The 13,703-nt window shown below is 38.2% G+C and overlaps 1 protein-coding gene across 7 annotated transcripts; it reads left to right on the forward strand.

The window, feature by feature from the left end:
* Window positions 1-1,400: 1,400 nt before the first annotated feature.
* Window positions 1,401-13,005, forward strand: nup54 (nucleoporin 54). 7 transcript variants are annotated; one of them, XM_037752591.1, is made up of 15 exons: window positions 1,401-1,544; window positions 3,423-3,533; window positions 4,476-4,559; window positions 4,715-4,750; window positions 5,305-5,391; window positions 6,783-6,941; window positions 7,573-7,799; window positions 8,223-8,410; window positions 8,560-8,756; window positions 8,856-8,910; window positions 10,040-10,133; window positions 11,021-11,128; window positions 11,301-11,420; window positions 11,732-11,842; window positions 12,414-13,005. In XM_037752591.1, the coding sequence occupies exons 1-15, from the start codon at window positions 1,502-1,504 to the stop codon at window positions 12,540-12,542; spliced, it is 1,749 nt and encodes a 582-aa protein (XP_037608519.1). In that variant the 5' UTR covers window positions 1,401-1,501; the 3' UTR covers window positions 12,543-13,005. The 7 variants fall into 7 exon arrangements, with proteins under 7 accessions (XP_037608519.1, XP_037608520.1, XP_037608523.1 ...); XM_037752593.1 differs by having other exon boundaries at window positions 1,455-1,544; window positions 3,468-3,533; XM_037752592.1 differs by lacking the exon at window positions 4,715-4,750.
* Window positions 13,006-13,703: the final 698 nt, after the last annotated feature.

Here is a 13,703-nt window from a genome sequence, read left to right on the forward strand (position 1 = left end):
AGAAGTGTATGTTAACATGGCTGCATTGATGCTAACTTAACAAATTTAATATTGCTGTGCTTCACATCAGTGATTTAATGTTAATCCCTTAAATCTAGTCAACACAATATGGGTAATAGAAAGGAAAACGCGATTTGGATGTGGTTCTTTTGCCCTATGTGTATAAAATAATCCCTAAAAAATATTCTGCATAACATTAAATAATTATAATAAATAACGTGTATTTGTCATGTTATTTTTGCTTAAGGCCAATCATTGTCATGACTATACACTGCCCTCCCGTAGTGACTTAAATACACATCAATAAAAGTTCAATATAGTAGTTCCGATTTTTCATTACAAAAAAAACTGTAAATATATATTTCACAGTATAAAAATAATATAACAAATAAAATAAATTATACAAAAAATAAAATGAAAGAAAAGGAAAAGATGAACAAAAAGAAAAAAACAATCTGTGTCTGTTAAACAATTGGAATACATTTTGAAATCTCTATCTAATTGTTTTTGCGAATTTTGAATTATTGAGTTGTCAATCATGGTCAAATATGTTTTAAAATCAGTATCTTTAAAACTTTAAAAGGAGGGTTTTCTTTTAAGCCATTACCATTCTATGGATATAATCTTTTGCTAAGATATTAATCAAATGAATTATGTAAATTTCATATGCTGGAAAACTGGGATTGCTAAAAGTGAGTAATATCTCAATTTTTGTTAGTATATATTTTTCAAAATGTTTTTTGTTTTGCCTTTTACCTTAGATTTAATTTAGTGTAAATCACCTTGCATCTTCTTGTCAACACAATATGGGAAATACAAAGGAAAACACTATTAGGATGTTGTTCTTTTTCCTTTAAGTGTACAAAATAATCCCTAAAAATACTCTGTGTATCATTAAATAATTAGATTAAATATATTAATATAGATCAATAATATATATAAGATAAGATAAGATAAAATGAACCTTTATTAATCCCCGGAGGGAAATTCAGGTGTCAAAGCAGCAACATTAGCAAACAGAGTGAAACACAGGAGAGGTAAAGGTATACAAAAATTATAAAAACAATAATAGAGATATAAAAGATACAGAGTGAATGGGTGGACATAGTGTGTACAGTCCATCAATAAATAAATGTATGTCCAATAAATAAATGTAATATGTACATATGTGCAGTCTATAAAGTGGTATATAGGATGTATAGAGTAAAGTAAGTGTATATAAAATGTATGAATATAACGTGTATATAATGTATAATACCGCTCTGTGTATGTTGAAAGTTTTATTTTGAAATGATTTATCGGAAGTGTGCTATAATATCTGCATTGACGTCATTGGACTAATTTATCAGTTCCTTGCTGTCACCACTAGAGGGCAGCACACGTGTGATTTTAAATGCACGTGTGCATCCGGTGGCGCTGCTGAGCCGTTATGTCGTTATGGCAACTGCCGAACCTCCAGAAGAAGAAGAAGAGCAGCTTCCTCGTCTGATGAACAGTCAACATGGCGTTCAGTTTCGGCGGCACCGCGGGTAACCCAGCAGCAAGTAAGGACACTTTATAATCTACTTTAATGAGGCTGGAGACTTATTACTTATTAACTTATTATAATGACACAATAACGTTACTTTTGAGTGTATACATTACTAACAAAATGATCAACTGGACGTTAGCTTTGACTGCTATCCAGGCTAACGTCAAGCTAGTAGTCATGACGGTTAGATTAACGTCACGTTACCAGGACAACGATACACTTAACATGCTTTCTAACGTTACATATATAACGTGATTACTTTAATGTTAAAGCAACGAAACAGCGCCTCGCTTTGCTAGTTTAACCTACATTACTGTGTGTGTGTGTGTGTGTGTGTGTGTGTGTGTGTGTGTGTGCTGTTATGCTGTAGCTAGCTAGCCCTTTGCCAACGTTAGCTGTTATGCTAGTCCAGGGGTCAGCAACCTTTACTATCAAGAGACATTTTAGGCTATAAAAAAGAAAATAGTGATCTGTCTGGAGCCGCAAAACATTTGCAGTGAGGTATGGGGCCACATTGAGGGGAAAAACATTGAGATTTCGAGAATAAAGTTACAACTTTAAGAGAAAAAAAGTGGTAATATTATGAGAATAAAGTCATAACTTTATGAGACAAAAAGTCGTAATATTACGAGAAAAAAGTCTTAATATAACGAGAATAAAGTCGTAATATTACGAGAATAAAGTCATAACTTTACAAGCAAAAAAGTGGTAATATTACGAGAATAAAGTCATAATATTACAAGAAAAAAAAGTGGTAATATAGCGAGAATTAAGTCATAACTTTACGGGAAAAAAGTGGTAATATAGCGAGAATAAAGTCATAACTTTACGGGAAAAAAGTCATAATATTATGAGAATAAAGTCATAACTTTACGAGAAAAAAAGTCGTAATATTACGAGAATAAGTCATTACTTTACGAGAAAAAAAGTCGGAATATAATGAGAATAAAGTCATTATTTTACGAGAAAAAAAGTCTTAATATAATGAGAATAAAGTCGTAATATTACGAGAATAAAGTCATAATATTACAAGAAAAAAAGTGGTAATATAAGGGGAATAAAGTCATAACGTTATGAAAGAAAGTCATATTATGAGAATAAAGTCATAACTTTACGAGAAAAAAAGTCGTAATATTACGAGAATAAAGTCATTTTTTTACGAGAAAAAAGTCGTAATATTACGAGAATAAAGACAGAATTTTACGAGAAAAAATGTCGTAATATTACCAGAATAAAGTCCTAATTTTACGAGAAAAAAAGTCTTAATATTACCAGAATAAAGTTACAACTTTACAAGAAAAAGTCATAATATTATGAGAAAAAAAGTCGTAATATTACAAGAATAAAGTCATAACTTTACAAGAAAAAAGTGGTAATATTACGAGAATAAAGTCATAACTTTACGAGGAAAAAAAATGGTAATATTACGAGAATAAAGTCATAACTTTACAAGAAAAAAAGTCGTTATATAACGAGAATAAAGTCATAACTTTACGAGAAAAAATTAAAATAACACGTCAAATTACTACTACTATACATATATATACTAATATTATGACTTTATTCTCATAATACTAGGACTTTTTTCTCTTAAACTTCTGACTTTATTCTCATAATATTATAACTTTTATTCTCAGATTTATTTATTTTTTCCTCAATGTGGCCCTAATACTCCGACGTACCATAGACCATATGGCTCCGGGGCAGCAGGTTGCAGACCCCTGGTCTAGCCCTTTGCTAACGTTAGCTGTTTTGGCTAACTACTCCTCACAAGTTCACTATCTTAAATGCTCCTTCTGGACAAAAAAATGAGCTTTGCAGCTTGTGAAATCCATTGTACGTTAACGTAACTGTCACGACAACTCATAGCACTCTCTATGTTCATGTGAAGGCACGTCCGGGTTTTCATTCGGTTCATTTGGTGCCAAACCCACAGCATCAACAGCAGCATTTGGCTTTGGCCCTGCAGCCACCACCACCACCGCCTCATCCGGATTCGGCAGTAAGTCCAGAGATCTGATCCTCCTCCCTAAAAGGGGGGCACCTCTCCTCACCCTTATGACAACTTAGTGATGATCAGTGTTATTGGAGAGAAGCAACTGCTCTTGTTAGCCCCGTTGGGGACTCTCATCCACCTGCTTGGTAGCAGTTTTTGGTTTAAGAAAAGACATAAAGGGGGAGGTTGTTTTGGCAAATGCACATCCCCACCTCCGATAAAGACTGGTTGGGGTTAGATAGATAGATAGATAGATAGATAGATAGATAGATAGATAGATAGATAGATAGTAACTTTATTAATCCAGAGGGAAATTCAAGTTTCCAGCATCACAGTTCCATAGTGCTAAACATGTTAGTAAAATGGCAGTAAAAAAGTTAGTAGTACAAAGTACAAAAAAATATACCAGATGTAAAAATACAAGAAGATGAAGAAAACTGTTAAAACTGAATATAGTGCAGGGTAACAACTGTGAAACACGACTATTAAAAAAAGTGAATATAGCGCGTTATCATCGCGTTAACTTTGTGATGGGAAATTTTACCATCATTTCTGCAAATTAGAGTAGATTCTGTTGTTGACTCTGTGGGCACCACAAGGCGTGAATGAAAACAGAGATGATTATCTGTTCTTGTCTGATACTCAAATATTTTCTAGGCCGTTATTGGTAGTCATAGTGAATCAGAAAGACAAGAAGAATGAGCCCATGAATGTATTATCAGAGAAAAATTACCCTTTTTACCATTGGGTAATACCATACAATAGGTATGTGAACTATATGAAGAGGAACTGCTTTCTATATTTGCAGTTATTTTTTTGCTCCTAACAAAAAACTTAAAGTTTTGCATGTAATTTGTGTTGACTATTTTCTAGCTATCCTCTTTATCCGAATCAAATTTTGTGCCAGTTTAACTGACTACCTATTTTGTGTCTACTTTTCCTTTGTAGCTCTTACAGCCCCTGGTTTTGGGGTGGCCACAACCACTGCTGCTGCACCAGCCACAGGATTTAGTTTTGGCTCCACCAACACTGGTAAGATGCACGTTATGGTCAAAGCAAAGTTGCTTAGTCTTGTCTCTTTTAAGGTACCTGTTTTTTTACAATGAATAAGCCCATACAAGGCCTTTTGTCACTTAACTCCTCCATGTCATTCTCTCTTTCTCGCTGCCTGCCTCCGCTGGCTGCAGGATTTGGGGGGCTGGGAGCTGGAAACACCACGGCTGGTGGGTTTAGTTTTGGGGGGTTTGGTTTAAATGCCAACCCAGCAGCAGTCAGCTTTAATGTGGGGTGCTTTGGTACAGCAACCACCACTGGCACTGTTTTCAATTTTGGTAATAGCCTGGCTAGCACAGGTAGATGACCTTTGTGATTGATTGATTAATCAGTACAGTCTGTGTCTGTAAACACACATTTTCATCCATTTTCACATCGATGTGGTGCAGTGATTTTTTCGTCTCACGTGTTGCTTTGTCTCATAAAGTGTCATGCATTGTTGTTTCCATTTGCACGAGGAGACAAAATGTTGAATTATGCACTCATCTCATTTGATTCCTGTAGAAAGCCAGTACATCTTCACCTTCTCTGTTAGACAGAAGAGCAATGCTAGACAGAAATAAAATTCAGTTTTCTTTTTTATTAATCTTAAAAGCTCAGTCATGATTTTTATGTTGAATAGTCAGGGATTTCATTCTTTTTTCTTTCCTTCATTTATCTATCTCTCACCCCTTTCTGTGTCCCCTCCTTCTTCTCATTTGGCATGATTTGCTTTGTTTCTCAGGCGCGTTTGGTGGCTTTGGGACAACTACAACAACTGCCGCTGCACCGGGGTCCACATTTAGCTTTGCTGCTCCCGCCAACACTGCAGGTCAGCAGTGTAGCGCTTAACAAAATATATGAACATTCCCTTCTTTTTGTTGCCATTTATGTTTACGTGCAGGACATAGAATATGCATGCACGCAACATTTGTATTTTAAAAAGAGGACATTCAACAGTTTTGCCCAAAAATCATCAAAGGCGGGTTTATCAGCTGCACTTGCATTATGATGAAAGTAACCAATTTGAATAAAGAAACAATTTCATCAGGTCGCCAAATTACAAAACAAATATTTTGACGATCACCAGTCTGTCACTGCCTTGAGGTTTAATGCAGGTCAAGAAACCCCCCAGCTGGGGATCCTGTGACAAGTGTAGAGGTAAACTTGGGTTGAGTCCTGTGGGAGGCCTAATGTAGATCAAAGTTAATCATTTAGTCTCCTAATGTTTAAAGGTATACTATGCAGCATTTTTCTAAAAATAGACTCATACAAACGTATTCCCTCTCAATCATCACTTATGACCCACTAGAAGTGTGTGTCTGTATCTGCAGAGACCCTGCAGCTCTCTGCCTGCATTTTCTCTTTTCTTCTTATCTTGCTGTGTTTGGGGTGTTTCTCTTAGGCTTGGGTGTTATCTGTTTTTTCATACTTTACCTTACTAGGACAACTGATTTTGGTTTGGTTTCAGTTTTCTAAACCATGTCCATGTCCTTACTCCTAAAGCCGAAGTTATAACTTCCGGGTCTATTGGGGTTCGTCTGACGTTATTTCTTTCAGTGTTATATTATCATAGAATATTATATTGTTCTATTTTTATCATTAACAAATACACGTAAGAGCTCTTTAATGTTGTAATTCGTCAATGTGGAGCCAATTTTTGATATTTTGTATACTACTGGGTTGATTGGTAGTATAGTACTGCATCATATCATATAATCAGATCATTTAAAAAGTAACTAGCAAGTATAAGTGTCAGGTAAAGTAAAAAGTACAATATTTACATCTGAGATGTAGTGAAGTAGAAAGTAGCATAAAATGGAAATACTCAAGTAAAGGACAAGTATGTCAAAATTGTACTCAAGTACAGTCCTTGAGCGCGTTGTGGAGCGCGTTCTCCGAGCAGGCAGTATAACAGAACTACTATGCGTCTGTGGTGTCCGCAGCTGTCTTTGTACACGTCCGTTCAGGAGTATAATCAGGGTTTAGAGCTGTGCTGTTGCATAGTGCTGCACACTCAGCTTTGTGTTGAAATGCCAACAAATAGCTGCCGTAAGACGTCACAGTCACTCTACTCTGTAAATAGGTCATTCCCGTCACTCCTGCAGTGATCCCTCTGTAAAGCTGCAGCATATATTTCCCAAACACTTTAGACTTAGCAGGCATTCAGTAGCATTACTATAGATATCTTTCTCACTGTGTTGGCACATTTTTCCGTTTTAGGAAGCCTGTTTGGTAACACGCAGAACAAAGGGTTTGGGTTCTCCTCTGGGCTTGGCGCTGGAACCGCTGCTGGGACAACAGGATTTGGAACTGGATTAGGAACAACTGGCCTCGGTGGGTTTGGAGGCTTTAATATCCAGCCAGCTCAGCAGCAGCCAGGTGAGACCCCCTATTTCCAAATAACAGTTTGAGTGTTTCCATGTGAAGATGAGAAAATTATGACCCAGACAAGGCATGTTTTTAAATTAGTAAACGTACTAATTTGGCCATCTGTATTTTGGAGGTTTATCATAAAATGCACAAATGAGCACATTTACAATGGGTGGAGTAGGTCAGCCTGTCCTGGATTATAGTGCTAGTAAAGTATGTTTGAAACAGCAAGCACACTGCGAACTGTTCAATTCACACCATGTTTTGTATATTCTCTCATTTCAAAATCAAGCGTAAGTCCAGCAGTAGCGTAGTTTTCAAAGTTTTTGCACAGCAGGCTAACACGCAATCTTCCACAACAACTCTACCAACTGTGCTGTACACCTTTTTTCACTGCAGAGGGCGACAACAAGCAGAAAGTTGTAAATTTCAGATTTAACATCATCATCAATCCACCAGTGTGCAGCCGAAGCAGAAATATGAGACTGTGCACTCAGTGTATACAAATTGTTTCCTCATATTATAAAATACCATTTTAAATCAGTAGTTTTCCCCCATTGGACATGGACATAAAGATGTATCAGAAAATGTGAAGAAGAAGACAATCTGACGTGTCATTTTCCCTCTTTCCCTCTAACAGGAAGCTTGTTCGGCCCGCAGGCCCTGCAACAGGGTCAGGCTCAGCCCACCCAGCTTTACCAGCAGGTCACTGCTCTGTCAGCTCCCACCTTGTTAGGAGATGAGCGTGACTCCATCTTAGCCAAGTGGAACCAGTTGCAGGCTTACTGGGGCACTGGGAAGGGCTACTACAGCAACAACAACCAACCTGTTGACTTCAACCAGGAGAACCCATTCTGCAGGTTCAAGGTAATGACGGATAGTTCGTCAGTGCTCGGAAGTTGGGATGTCACAATACCAGAAATTAAGTAGTCGAGAACAATGCCAGTGAAATTTCATGATTCTCGATACCAATTCGATACCACTGGAAAAAAACGAAACAATGAATCCCTTGTACTTCAACATCCACTCCTTGTAACTGTTTTTTGTTAGGAAGTTAAACAGGTCATTATTCCCTCTCTTATCTACTTTATGTTGCTGTGAAATAGGGCTGCCCCACACTGTAGGTCTACCTATGGTACTGTAGAAAAACGAGTACTGTCACTTTCAGAATTTTGGAATCGACTTGTTACTGAAGTATCCGTTCTCGTGACATCCCTACTTGAAAGTGTTGTTGGGTTCCTTTGAATTTGAATATTAACTGGTCGTCCTCTGTGTTTTTTTGTTTCCTAGGCGGTGGGATATAGCTGCGTCCCAGTGAGTAAGGATGAGGATGGTTTGGTGGTCTTGCTCCTCAATAAAAGGGAAGCTGATGTGCGAGCTCAGCAGCAGCATCTGGTGGAAACCCTCCACAAAGTCCTGGGAAGCAACCAGACACTCACTGTCAATGTAGATGGCGTCAAAGCCCTACCCAATGACCAGTAAGTTTCTATAATATGTCATTCAGTGCTGCTGCACACATGCTTTCCTAATTACTTTCAAAAGAGATTTTTAGCTGTCAGAAATTGTAATAGATAATAAATGAATTTTAAACAAATGTTGGGACTCATTCATATCTTCTGTTTCTTAGGACCGAGGTGATCATTTACGTGGTGGAGCGTTCTCCTAATGGCACCTCCAAGCGGATCCCCGCCACCACGCTCTTCAGTTATGTGGAGCAGGCCAACGTCAAGGTCCAGCTCACACAGATCGGAGTGGCCATGTCCGTCACACGCACAGAGCTGTCTCCAGCACAGCTCAAACAGCTGCTGCAAAATGCACCTGCAGGTAAATGCGTGCATACACGTTTGTGTCATCCTCTCGCTGAATTCAACATTGATTGTTGGTATGTGATTTACATCTGAGGATGTTGTCTCTTCTCACTAGGAGTGGACCCCATCATTTGGGAGCAGGCTAAGGAGGACAACCCTGAACCAGAAAAGTAAGTTGGTTAAGAACATCTGTTCAAGACTTTCCATAAAGAGTGGTGTATGAATAATGTGGGGAAGGGGAGAACAGTTTAAGATCCTTGAGATTCTCCAGTTGCTGCATTTTGATTGTTCCCCAACTTTGTAGCATTTCATGTTCTGGGTAAAAGTACTTACTGTGCCAATGATTGAATGGCGGCTCAACCAGAGTATCTAGTGCCCTTAAGCCATATTCCATAAGTGGAACATGATATATACAGTATTTAAGTGTAACACCCTTTAAGCGGACTTGTCTCTGTCCTTGCTCGTAGCGCTGCTTTGTAACTTTTTGACCCGTCCGCCCGATCCCGTGATATTTTCTAGTAAGGTCACCCCAGGTGACATCTTCATGACAAACTACTTCGGAAAACAGTCAAAACATCAGTGGCAGCAACGCGATGATTGTTTATGGGCTTAATGATTGAACAAATTAATTAATTAATTAATTATCTTTACATTGTGCTTTTAGAAGTTGAGTTAATTTAGTAGATTCACATGATTTGGGTCAAGTGATTCACATGTTTTGTTATTTTTAGCATATTTATTTTATAAATAATTTAATTTTTAAAAAAATACATAGGCTAGATGAGACATGGAATTAAAAACATTTTATATGTTTCTAGTAAAACAATACATTAACCCTCATTGTGGCATGTATTGATGAATCTTACAGTGAAGATGTCAATAAATAAAAAATAATTACAATCTTAATTACAAAAGTTATTATCAGTCAGTAATAGGTGTGGTTTTAAATATTAGCTATTACAAACTGTGTGAGCTAAAATACACAATAAGCCTGATTCTCCCCTTGCTGGCGACTTTTTCCCCACTGGCTGTCTACCCCAGATACATGTGGATTTTCCTATTTATTTCAGCATATAGTGCAGGGCTTCAACAACACCTGCTTTATTATCTCAGCTGATTTAGAAGTTTTACCACATGAAACATAAAGATGGCTCTGGCTCTGGCGTTTCCTGCCCATTATGCCACAGCTTTTCCTGGCTTTTTGTTGTTTACAACAACAACAAAAAACTACATCTCAACTTTATGTGCTAAGGCATGTTGTCAAAGGTTTTTTTTTTTTTTTTAATGTTTTTTCTCCAGATTAATACCAGTGCCCATGGTGGGTTTTAAGGAGCTGCTTCGCCGGCTGCAGATCCAGGAGCAGATGACCAAACAGCATCAGACCAGAGTGGATGTAAGTGAAAACACTGCCGTCTCATACCGCCAGTCTTAGTCTCTAAAAGTAAGACTCACTGAACATGGGCACGGTGCCTTCTGATTATCAACAAATGGAATTTTGAAACAGATTTTGTGGTGTCAAGGACAGAGTACACAGATGTCCAGTTCATGCTTGCTGCCAACAGGTTGTTTACAACTGAAATTACTATTACAAATACAGCTGCAAGTGTAGCAGTATTTGTAGGGATGTTTTAATATCATTTTGGTTTGTTTTTTAAAATATCTGTCCAGTGACAGTCCAAATAAGCATTCTTTTCTCTGTTAAGTTTGGATTTGAGGATATTTACACCAGGTATATCATATGAGATAGAGGCTGATAAAGCCTCGATTACACTCCCAAACGGATGCATACACGGACAGCTGCGGACACCAGGGACGCATAGTAGTTCTGTTTGTGCTGTCCGCTCGGAAAATGCGTTCTCTACGTGTACACTTTGCTGAGAAAATTTACACCACGCGGACCCTTGAGTACCCGCGGAAGCGAAACGGTATAGCTTTGACCTAAGGTAACTCGCCACTCTTGATGCACGGACAGGAAAAATGTAAGACTTAATTGCAAAACTTCTAAATTGGGTCAATATCTAAAGCAGTTGGCTGATATTACCATAAAATGCAACATCAAACTTGTGTGAAACTACTTTTAATGTTCTATCTTAGAATGTTGTTGAGCAGAATATCAAAAAAGCCAAAAACAAAGGATTTCTGAGGTAGGGCAACAGGGCAAGGATTGTTTTCAGCTTGATAGGTCTAAAAATATAACTTGAAATCAGTGGAGAAATGCTAAACATGTTAACAATTTCCTCCCTCCTGTTTTCACTCACATACACACATCTGGACTTGCAGATAATTTCCAGCGACATCAGTGAACTGCAGAAGAACCAGGCGACCACAGTGGCCAAGATTGCCCAGTACAAGAGGAAGTTGATGGATCTCTCTCACAGAGTGCTGCAGGTAGCTGCCTCACCATTTGTGATATTATGTCGTTGGTTGAAATGACCTCCACATTTCGTAGAGTTTGAATGAATGCCCTGGCACGTTCTGTGTTTTTCCCTGCTTTATCGTTTCTGCTCCAGTATTTCTTATATTTATCACTGCTCCTCCTCCGTCTCTATTTTCCTGGCAGGTGCTAATCAAACAGGAGATTCAGAGAAAAAGTGGTTATGCTATCCAAGTGGATGAGGAGCACCTCAGGGTGCAGCTGGACACCATTCAGTCTGAGCTCAATGCCCCCACACAGTTCAAGGTAAGTGTCAGCGTAAAATTACAAAAAGCTGCCCAGGCTGCTAGAATGCGCTCTAACTACAGTGTTGTCACAAGTTTATTAATCGGTGGGAAAATGTTCTCACTGTGACATCCCTAAGCGCTACTAGAGGTCACTACTACAGGTACTCTACTACAGGTTACCTTTTAAGATTCATTGTGTTCTGATTGTATTTGAGAATAAACTAAACCTATAAACAGTTTTTTGCTGCTGTTAGAGTAGAGATCAAACCACCAGTTGAGACAAAGTCTTTAGTGGATATTTTACAGTATTTGTGTTGTCTTTTCTTCCAGGGTCGGTTGAATGAATTAATGTCCCAAATCCGGATGCAGAATCATTTCGGAGCTGTGAGATCAGAAGAGCGCTATAGTGTTGATGCAGACCTTCTCAGGGAAATCAAACAAGTGAGTCGGCACATTTACACAATGCATCTTATTTTAACGTCTGTGCGCTGTAATTCCAGTTCCAGACCTCTGAATGCACCGTTCTCTCTAGACCATGACTGTCTTTAAAGGTCGGGTCCATCTGCGTTTTGTTCTGTTTATTTCAAATGGAAACGGCCGCTCGGCCATTGCAAAAAGTAGTGATGTGGGTTACCAAAGTAAGCTCATCAATAAGGTTGTAAAAATGTGAACGCTAGCACTAGCTGAGTCAAACTTAGCTGTGCTTAGTTTGGAAATAACTGAAAGGGTTAGTTTGGATTTTTTTAAAGTGGGATTGGAGTTGCTGGTCTACCGCTGCATCGATCGGTTAGTCTGTTTGTTATTGTGCGACTTTTGGATCAGAACTAATGTGGCGTCCACACAACAGTACATTGCTTAGCTTATGTGTCGGTACTCCTGTCTGCTTCTCAAAACAGGGAGCGTGCAGCATGCAGAGGAATACCACTGTGAAGTTACAGAATAATATAAAACATAAAAAAAAATAAAAAATGGGCATTAACTGAAACACTTTTTCTTTATCTGTCACTTTCAGCACTTGAAACAGCAGCAGGACGGTTTAAGTCATTTGATCAGCGTTATCAAAGATGACTTGGAAGACATCAAACTCATAGAGCACGGGTTGAGTGACAGTGGACACATGAGAGGAGGCATCCTGAGCTGAGTCATCGCTACCAACACACACTCACATACATATGCTCTGACTCACAATATCAATCCTCTGAATAGTGGCCTGCCTGTCACCCAGACGAGACAATTTGTCCTTTATGTCATGGTATTGGATTAATCTTGATTTGATCATAGGATGGCATCTGAATTTGGATCAGTTACTCTCTTGATCAACATTTTGTCAGGACTTTCCCCCACTACCAACAAAACGACAGGTTACTCTGTGCTCTCCGGACATAGGATATAGACAGCTTAATGGAAAGACTCAACATCGTCTAATAATAGCTGGCTTCCCTCATGTTAAATCAGATTATGGATATGAGACTAGGAGTGTGACTGGCATGTAAACAATTTGTGGGATTAAGTGTGTGTTGTGTTTGAATACATTGTAAATACATCTTTGTATTTCTTTTTTATGATTTTGTTATAATGTTAATAAATTTCATTTAAATTGAAAACAAGTTCTTCGCTACACTCCTTTTCCTTTCGTGTGTACTGTAAAGGTAGCTTCATTTGTTTCAGTGTTTCTCCGTGTACTTCTGTCTGAACTACGCTACTTTCTTGCCTGTCTATCTGCATCCTGTTTTTCATCTGAAGTAGTTGCGGTACTAATGTGGGATATCGCGTCACCTGTGTTTACCTTCAGACAAGCCCTTTCCAACATCTCATCAAAGTAGGGCTCGAGTTGATAGGATTCATGTCCTGGATTCAGACTGATTGGCAGTTGAACTGATTAAGCAGCTTTCCGAAAGATTATATCCCCTCGTGCAGAAGAGTCACCGAAATCCAAAGGGTCTGAATTACACACTTATTTTTCAGAGCACAGATAGAAGTAAAGGACACTGTTGAAGTAGTGCAGTAGTGACAGATGACTATCTACAGTAATGGTTTAATACTTAATAATACATCTGTACCTCTTTTTCTAATGTAATGAATTTAGGGCTGCCCCCTCGTAGTCGATTAGTCGACTAATCGGTCGTTTTGGTCTTAGTCGACTAAGATTTCTTTAGTCAATTAGTTGTTTTTTTATGCTTTTTTTACGCTGAATGACTACATTTCCAAGAAACTTATAAGCACACCTCTGGTAAACACAAGATTTATTTTGTGTGATTCTTTGTGGAGAAACTCAGTTTCACAGATCTGTCGATTAAATCAA

Source organism: Sebastes umbrosus, chromosome 19 (assembly GCF_015220745.1).
Source record: "Sebastes umbrosus isolate fSebUmb1 chromosome 19, fSebUmb1.pri, whole genome shotgun sequence".
Lineage (NCBI taxonomy): Eukaryota > Metazoa > Chordata > Actinopteri > Perciformes > Sebastidae > Sebastes > Sebastes umbrosus.